General features: G+C 44.2%; 1 protein-coding gene across 1 annotated transcript; it reads left to right on the top strand.

Annotated features, from left to right (window-relative positions):
• The first annotated feature begins 38 nt into the window (after positions 1 to 38).
• On the top strand, positions 39 to 9,736 carry LOC108162933 (sodium/potassium-transporting ATPase subunit beta-1). Its single transcript, XM_017297919.2, has 4 exons — positions 39 to 797; positions 7,816 to 8,073; positions 8,136 to 8,395; positions 8,461 to 9,736. The coding sequence occupies exons 1-4, from the start codon at positions 665 to 667 to the stop codon at positions 8,737 to 8,739; spliced, it is 930 nt and encodes a 309-aa protein (XP_017153408.1). The 5' UTR covers positions 39 to 664; the 3' UTR covers positions 8,740 to 9,736.
• The last annotated feature ends 126 nt before the right edge of the window (positions 9,737 to 9,862 follow it).

Genomic DNA, 9,862 nt, shown 5'->3' on the forward strand with positions numbered 1-9,862 from the left:
AAGACCAGACCAGACAAGCGTCGGCTGCGTTCAGTCGGTGGCATTCATTTGGTGATCTTAACTCGAGACCGCAACACGCATACGCATTCGCACCGAGGCAGTGGCCCAGTACCGAGTACCGAATAACGAGAACCGAGAACAACAACTCCACGTTCCGAATCCATCACCGTAGTACCCAATAACTTCTCTGCTGTGTTCGGTGTTCTGTGTTCTGTGTTCGGTCCCCCCTTCGTGTTTGTGTGTTTTTGTGCTAAGGTTTTTCCTTGTCAGTTTTACAAGTTTCGAAAAGTCAACCCGAATATAATTGCATAATTAAGGAATTTTTCAAATATATCACAGAGTGCTGCGTGTGCGAAAAAAGTCCAACGCAGAGCATACAAAAATATATAAATTATTGCCAGAAGAACAGACTGCTGAATCATCCGTAATATCTGTGTATATACACCGCACATCGGAAACGAAAAGTATATTAAAATCAGTTTTCGCAGCGTAGCCTTCACGAACCCCACGCCGTCCACGTCATCAACAAAAAAGAAAAGAAAAATAAAAATTCAAATTTTTTAAGCAATTTTAAGAGGGAAAGAAACTATAAACTATAAACGAACGAGTACTAACTGTAAACAACTAACTGGAAAGAGGAGAGACGAAAAGAGAGCGCCCGAAGATGTCGAAAAATAACGGAAAGTCAGAAAAAGCCGAATATGAATTCTATCAGCCCGCAAAGAAGCGGACGTTCGGACAAATGCTCTACGATCCCCAGGAGGGAACCTACTTCGGGCGAACCGCCAAAAGTTGGGGTAAGCAGAAGCAGAAAGCAGAAACCACAAAGCGTAAAGCAGAGAACTGATAAATGTGGAATCAAAGCAGGCACAAGAGAACTGTGGAGCAAAGACCCTTTTTGGATCACTATCTCACCCCCTTTTGGCTGTTCTAACATCTCAAAGTCCGCACATTTTGCATTAATATATAGGAATCATTCCATTCCATCCCATCCCATCCCTCCTCCCTGTACAATCTGCATGATTCGCCTCGACTCTGTACATAGAAACAAAAATGCGATGCGATTGTTTATATATAATGAGCACACATGTCGGTCATTCGGTTATGGGATCCCACTATATAGATAGAAGAGTAGTATGTACTCTGTATGTTTGTCGTCATGTATCACCGCTTATCAGCTCATTTGGCGACTCATTTTGTGGTAGACAAAATAGTAGAGAAAAGCGGGACAGGCTTTGGAAATCTCCACTGCGGGTGCACCACAAAAAAATGTGTTCAGTCAATGTTTGGGCCTATAAAAAAAAACAGATAAAATTAATTAAGAGACCTGAGCTGTCGCCCTGATAAAGCTAGCCATCATCCAGCGACTTCTATTTGAGTATAATTAAAACAAAATATCATTAGGATTTATACCCAGAGAGAAAATGATGATTTCCTCCACCTACAGGCCACAGTTGGGTTGGCAACGTGATTGCGGCGGCTGTGCCAGCAATAACCAGATCTTTGCTGGTTTATAATTTTCATTTGTAGGGGAGATTTTCTCGGAAAAGATCTATGATTTATATTATGGAAAAAAGTGATTACGTACGAGTATTCTTTTTAGGATTTTTTATCATGGAAATGGTTTCCCGACTTCCCTCAGATCTCCTCATCTATTCTATTCCCCATAATTTGTAATGTTTTATTCATTGCTTTTCTTCTCTGTCTTCTCTGTGATAGATCTCTTGAAATATAAACATTCAGATTTAGTGCATTTTTATTCCGTTTGCCTTTCATTCACTTGAATTGTAATTACAGTGAAAGCTCTCTGGTGCGGACACCTACGGTGTGATTGTTCCTACTTATTTCAATTTAGCTCTGCATTCCCTCTGCCTCACCGCCCACATAGCCAGCACAGCGAAGCATATTTTAACGATAATGCAAATTCTTGCCATTCGAAATGGACACGGACACACGTCTACTAAAGAGAAAGAGAGAGGCAGAGTGGGGCATGAGAGTGAGGGCGGCACATGTAGAGCGGGAAGAGAGTGTGGCACGGCACCCCGCCGTCTGGTCGATGCTTCTGTCGCCTATAATATTTGCCTTTTATAATATGTAAGTTCTGTAAACAAACTCAAGGGCGGGATCTCTCGAACACCGATATTCCGCTCTGAGACACTGAAATGCAATATTGATATTACGTACTCGCACATTCCCTTGTAATTGGGGCGGCTTCGGGGCACGTACAGAAGTGGCTTTGGCGACACCTCGTTTCAGCAATTCGAAAATTGTTATCGGCGGTTGTCTTCCAATGGCGAATGCGAGTACGTTCCCTTGACGTCATTTATTTGCTTTTAATTAACTTGGCCAAGTTCTCAGCAAATTGATATGCAATTTGTTTACCCAGCTAAAACCCCCATTTCCATGTGGCAGAGTAGAGTACAGTAGAGTCCCCTGGAAGCTCTAATTACTCTTGAAATGTCGAACATAATCCTTCCGTTTCTGAGTCATTTAAGTAGTTTGTCATTAGTCCACTGCGGGGACACACCTCTGTCAGTACAGTAGTATGTAAAATGGTCTGTTCCGCTAATGTCTGCCATTAAATCGGGTTCATGGTGCCCCCACCTGTCGGTTCAGAATGCCAATTTTTGGCATGTCCATGCGGCCTTAATGGCTACTGTCGAAAGTAACGCAACGGCCACTGGCCTCCCACTGGAGGGAAGGCAGAGTTTTATCCGCAAAAATGATCTAGAATTATCTATACAAACTGATCAAACAAAAGGTTAACCCCCAGATCGAAAAAACCCATAAATAAATGGCTGGAAAATTAATTTGATTTAAGCCTGATTTCGAATTCGAGTCAAAAGCACTGGACTGGACGCTTGGCTAAGTTTTGATTTCCATTAATTAACGCAATGAGAATTTGTTGTTTAGTTTTGGCTGTTGTTTTTGTGTTTTTTTGAAGGGGAGAGGGACCTTGCTGTGTGGAACCGGTTAAGCGGGTTTTTTGTTTTTGGAAATGCTTTCGCTTCGTTACAAATTTCGGGTTCTATCGTACGTACGTATATGATACTCTCAGGCATAACCTGTGCTGTATTCCGAGTTTACTCGATTAAGAAACTCATTTGATTTGCTTTGCTGATCAGTGCAACCGCAACAGCACTGGTACTACCACTGCCACTGGCCAGGCCAGTTTCTAAATCAGGCTCAAACCGGTTAGAACCGCATTTCGCCGGTTACATCTCATTTCCCTTTTAATCTGTCAATCCCCCCCCCCTTCCGGCCCACACCCCGCCTTGGCACACGCCCCATCTATACTCTACAGCCCCCCACTGTCGCCCTGCATTGACAGTCGCTAACTAATTGTCACGATAGCGACAAAGTCAGCGCCCAAAGCAAACATTTCATCTCAATTAAGCCACAGGAAGTAGCTCTAATTTGCGTACAAATGTCGAACCCAATGCAAAATTTATCTATGCAATTTTCCAATCTACTCGAATTCCGAGGAACTCCTCTATTTTCCTGGTGATAAATCTCTATGAAAGGGGAGAGATCACTGCCATTGAAGATGATCCTATCTGCTTTGGAAAATTCATAAGAAGACTTTAACTTTCAGATCTTTTCCGACAAGGAAGAGGTTCGTTGAGTAAAACTGTTCCCCCAAGTGATATTTATTACCTTGTTCTCGCTTGATTTATCCGGGTATACTAGACATCGCCCACCTGATTCTGAGATCCGTTCCACAGCGCTAATTCGCGTCTGAGCAAACGAGCGTCCAAGTTCGGGGCGTTCATTTTTTTGCATTCATATTTTACATGATTTAAACACAGCTTATTCTAAGAATTACCATTTTTCCAACGGAGGAAAAAAACCATTGAAAATGCTAGATCTGTGTTAGATCTAGCAGTCCAGTTCCACCTCCATTGGGTATCTTTCAACATATGTAGATCATTCACTGGCTGGTCTTCTATCCATTCCCGGCACCTCTTCCATTCCTTTTATTTGTTCAACTTTTTCAGCTTATTTTCGTTTTTATTTGTTGTTTTTTTAGTGCAATAAAATGCTAAATTAGCAGAAATAAACATGCATATATAAATACCATATTTCCTCATAATGGTACACTCGTACCCACCATAATTGCCCCCAAAGACCTAGAAACTTTTGTTTGCATAAAGAAAAAAGTTTTCCGGTATTTTTTTTCGGGATAATTCGAGTGGTAAAGGGGATCGGCCAGTCCATAACGAGGTCCCAGACAGATATCAATGACCAATTTGTCTTGAAGCCCCGAACAAAATAACAAAAAATGTATCAAACTTTGGTTTGGTTGGAGGATGGGAGAGGACAACGAGACCCCACCCGCATTATATCAAGGATATAATCAGCAAACTAAACGTTTGACTGTTTGGGTTTGGGCTGCCGTTGCCCTCTGGCCAACATGTGAAATTAATTCACTTAAATGCCGCAGAGTATGCTATAGGCCCTAAACACATACCCAGAAAGGGAGAAGAGTCCTCTGTGTACGTGTGTGTGTGTGTGTGTGTGTGTGTGTGTGCCTAGGACGATGACGCATGGCACAAAGGGTGCGGCGAACCCTAACAAACAGAGCGGCGGCGCCAATGCGTCGGGCGACACGCTCTCCATTTGGGATATCTCAGAGGGGTGTCCCTGTGCCCTCCCCGCACCACAATCTGGCCTGCTATCCACGTCTGGTCCTTGGTCCTGCTCCCTGTTGCCCTCTTCCCTGGGTAATGGCTATAATGATGACAGGACACCAACAAGTTGCATCGTTTTGTCGTTATATCTTTGTTGTCCTTGCTTACGTTTTCCTTCTCCTTGCTTCGGTGGCGTCATAATTGTTGCTTCCCTGGAGGAAAGTCTGAGAAGTAAAGTTAAGCCTCGAAGAAAAACCTGAGATTTGTTGTGCAGATTTTACATGTATTTCCATTCAGAAGTTGAGGCATTTCCCGAGAGGGAGCCCGCCTTCATTAACCAAATGAGTTGCGGCTTTCCGGCCAAGAGTACACCGCAACACCACAACACCCCAACAACGCGTTAAGAACCATTAAAGTTCCCGCTTCTCGCTTATCGCTTAGGTGTATGCACAAAACCCGATGGTCCTGGGTGTCCTGTGCGCCATATGTGCGTCCTGCACGAAACTAAATTATTAACTTTCGCGTGGCCTTGATGGGTCTACTTGGATGTCCAAAGCAGCGCCACCGACCAGGACGAGGACCACGACGAGAACGAGGCTATCAATCCTGGGTCATGCAAACTTTCTAGCATTTCACTTTGGGAGTGGAAGTGGAAGTGGCAGTGGGTAGGGAGTGGCCCTACCACCCCTAAGTTCCCTCTATATAGGTCACGGGCTCTTTAAGTTTGTTTACCGCATCAACGGATAGAGGGACAGACGAGCCCCGGACACAAGGATAGGGCTAGAGCTGGCTGCCTTCGTCCTCTCACTGATTGTCGAGGAGTGTTATTATTAAAACTTGGTCAATGGCGACTGGTTGCACAATGAATCCAAGGAGGAGGAGGAGGAGGAGGAGGAGGAGCAGAGGCAGCAGCAGGTTTCCTCTTGATGAATCACATTTACTGTTATGCATCGAGGATAACCTGATACGATACGATACATATATTTTCCCCCTCGCCAGGAGATCTTTGACTGACTTTTATATAAAAGTTGAATAAGTTTTGCGCCATGGACATGGGCTCCAGGTTCTCCATGGGATGGGATGTGTGTGCGTCTATTCTTTGGCTACTTTTTATTATTTTTCAAATTCGTTTTGTGTTGAACGCTAATTTTAGCTAGGTAGCTGACCTCTTTAGGCCACACCGTACATTATTCTCTGCTCTACCCGTACGTACATCTATCTGTATCCGAATCTGTAGATGTATCTGTAGATCTCAAGTTTATTTTCGTTTTGGTCTGCGAAGAGTCAAAAACGAAATATATTTCAAGGCAAGACAGCTTGCAGGCATATGCCAAAATCCGACACATCGCGTGGCATTCAAATTGGTTCGAAATACTTGAAGGAACATATATTTGAAATTTGAATTTTTAATTATGTTTAACTTTGCCAAGTGCAAAGGGAACAAGACATTAAATATTAATTCTATTCCCAAGTAAGCCAAGTAAGTAATGTCATTTTTTACGATTCGTCCATTAATGCAATGGGAAAAAACCCCCACGGGAGAAATCGGCTCCATCTGTCCCATTAAGTGAGCAAATAAATGTGTATGTCATTTGTTTCGCATGCACCTAATACATGGTATCTATATGGTATGGGGTATATGGTGGTCATCCATCAAGGAGTTGTCAAATGCAGGTTCTATAAAGAAGTTTATCGATTTGGAATGGTGAGGGTGGAGGGCCCTGCCTTTCCCTTATTGGTACGAAGACATATGAATGTTTTTGGGGGACTCTCGACTGGCTCTAATGTATCTACTGGCTGTACTGGCTGTCTGCTGCTGTCATGTAATCGTAAGCATGTAGCAGACAAGAATTCATTATATGTACATTGGATATTGGTTACCAGAGCCACGGGGCGTACGTTGTCTCGTCCCACCTCACCTTCGTGGTCACCAGACCCCATGGCGGTGGTTGTGGCGGTTGTGGTGGTGGTTGACTTGCTGGCGTCATACCTCATACCATCCCATCACCACATATTGTCTGTCTCTGGGCCTCTACGCTGCGGTCATTGCCAAACTTATTTCCTTGTACTTGAACACAGGCACATTATAGTGTTTCTAGAATTCGACTTGGCAACAGGCAGGCGAAAGAACGAACCATTTTGGCGATTGGCGATTGGCGATTGGCGCTTGGCGTTTGGCGGGTAGTGTCTGAAAGTTTGATGAGCGAAGAATTGAAAACTCAAATATGGGCGAAAGTCGTTAGCGGTGAAGGCCGTCTATCGATTACCTATTGATAGGCTTTCCTTCCTTCCTTCCTTGCTTCCAATGCGGCTGTTCAAACAGGTGCTGCTCAATGATGATGAGGGAAATGACAGATGGACAGACAGTCAAGGGTACTCCCATACCAATGCCCCCAAAAAAGTAATCGTTGCTAGTCGAGCAACGGCCAGGGGTTTGATGGGGGGGGGAGTACAGTACTTTTTCCAGTTCGTGCATTGTATTCGATTCGATTCATTCATACGATTCACTTGAGTGTTCATTCCATCGCTTTGGGTCCGTCATGTCGCTCCGTGTTCTGTGTGCCGTTCCGTGCTCTCTGGGTTCGCGCTGTCAGTTTCGGTTTGGTGTGTCCGATGTTGCCCGCTTATTTATGCAATAGCTCTGGGTCTCTGGGGTCTCTGGGTCTCGGATACCGGGTCCCGGGTCCGGTGTCCGATGCGGGACCTCAAGCGAAAGTAACAAGCAGTCCGAAACCCAACATACGAGTATCCATTCATCCATCCATCCATCCATCCACTGGATTCTCGCTGAGTCGTCAATGTTAATGACATTGAAATACAGAGCACATACGCCGGACTGAAAGCCGCTCCGCTTCCCTATTCCATTCCGTCCTCCGACTTTCTGTTTGTGTTTGCTGCTGCTGCAACACAGTCGTAAGCATTCGATTGCATAAAGCCCACCCCTCGGACAACAACCCACACATCCCCCCCACACAGTATACAGTCACAAGTATGCACATCCCCCCACCAAATGGCCCCCATTTCCGTGAATGAAAAAAACAATCAAAAACGTGTCAATGCAAATCTGCATAAATACACGGAATAGATTGCACAAGTGTCGCTGCTCTTGAAGGTTCTCTGGAAGGTGGAAATATAAGATGATATTTCCTTACTAAAGCCGCATTCTTTGTATCTCTATTTACAGGACAACTGATGCTGTTCTATGGCATCTTCTACATCGTTTTGGCCACCTTGTTCTCCATCTGCATGCAGGGCCTGTTGTCTACGATCAGCAACACAGAGCCCAAGTGGCAGCTGAAGGACTCCCTGATAGGCACCAATCCCGGCCTGGGCTTCCGTCCGTTGAGCGAGCAAACCGAGCGCGGATCGGTCATCGAGTTCGATGGCAAGAAGCCAGCCGAAAGTGACTACTGGATTGAGTTGATTGATGAATTCTTGATAGGTAAAGGGCGCACATACACAGAACTGACTTCGAAACAGCTACTGAACTCTTTCGCTTCACAGACTACAATCACACCGAGGGTCGGGAGATGAAGCATTGCGGCTTTGGACAGACCCACAATCCCACCGACGTTTGCGTAGTGAATACGGAACTGTTTGGCGCCTGCTCGAAGGCCAACAACTATGGCTACAAGACCAACGAGCCCTGCATATTCCTCAAGCTGAACAAGATCTTTGGCTGGGTGCCCGAAGTGTACGACGCTCCCGAGAAGGGTATGCCCGAGGATCTGACCAGGCTCATTACCAACACGAGTCAAGAGGAGGTACATAACTATTTCTCCGAGCTATTTTCTATGAGATATTAACTGATTTATCACTTGGCTTTCAGCGGAAACAAATCTGGGTCAGCTGCAATGGACATCTGGGCAAGGACAAGGAGAACTTCCAGAACATCAGCTACTATCCCAGCCAGGGATTCCCCAGCTTCTACTATCCCTACCTCAATCAGCCGGGCTATCTGAGTCCCCTGGTCGCCGTGCAGTTCCACTCGCCGCCCAAGGGCCAGATGCTGGACGTGGAGTGCCGTGCCTGGGCCAAGAACGTCATCTACAGCGGCAGTGCCCGCGATCGCATGGGTTCGGTGACCTTCCAGATTGTCGTGGAGTAAGCACCGGTCCGATCGTCTGAAACTGTCGCCAACTTGTGATCGCAACCACAAACACTAGCCATATGCATGGGGCGAGGATATGGCATTCGCATCTACCACCATTCAACCACCTACCATTCTACCTAACTACAAGAGATACACACAGAAACACACCCACACAGAAGATTGAAGATACATACATATATAGAAGATATGCATATGGAGAGAAGAGAGAGTATTGTATATATTTATATGAAGAAAAGAAAGAAAAGAGTTATCCGAGCGTCAATTCAAAACAGAAATTGTGGCTCACGGCACACGGCCCAAAAAGAATGGCAAAGGAAATGGATATGGAAATGCATAAATGAAAATCTTTAAATGAAAAGTTCAAATCGTACACACACGCAATTGTTGTTATAGCTTGTCGGCTTGTCTACTGCTATAGTGTTATTATTATTAATATTTATCTATTATTTTTATTATGAATTCTTGTAATTACGATCATTACCTTCTGTCAGTTGTATTTAGTTTGTATTTATAAATGTTATACCATGCCCAAGAACTACTCGTTTCTCGTTTGTTTTCTCCTCCATCACCTCTTCGCCCGTTGCTCCTTTCCCCCTTCACCCCCGTTGAATTCTGTACAAAGAAGTAACTAAATTAATTGTAATTGTTAAATCTTATGTAAAGCATGGAACCGTTGGAATCGTTGGTATCGAATCGTTTCCATGTTTGCCTAAATCTAATGATTATTTCGTTTTACGAACAACTGAAAAAGTATTCAAGTCAAGAGCTTTGCTACCCACAGTGCAACCAACCGAGAAATTCCAGCCATATTCAAGCGCGCGATTATTACACACCACACCACGAAATTTCACGAAACAAACAAAATTTGTATCATTTATCTAATAAGATTTTTCGGGATTACTCGCGACTCGTGCGAAAACGAAACGAAATGAAATTAAGCTAATTATGTTTTTGTGTTGCAACATTTAATGAATAAAGAAAGAAACAGAAATATTTGTCAGTCAGTGGCGGTTTTGATCCGATCGCAAATTTCGTCGTGCATATTGAATGTGTATATTAAGGATCTATTGGAGTTGGTAGTCTCGGGACAAAGAATAGCAAATGAAGAAGAAGTTAG

The sequence above is a fragment of the Drosophila miranda genome, chromosome 4, assembly GCF_003369915.1.
Source record: "Drosophila miranda strain MSH22 chromosome 4, D.miranda_PacBio2.1, whole genome shotgun sequence".
Classification (NCBI taxonomy): Eukaryota; Metazoa; Arthropoda; class Insecta; order Diptera; family Drosophilidae; genus Drosophila; species Drosophila miranda.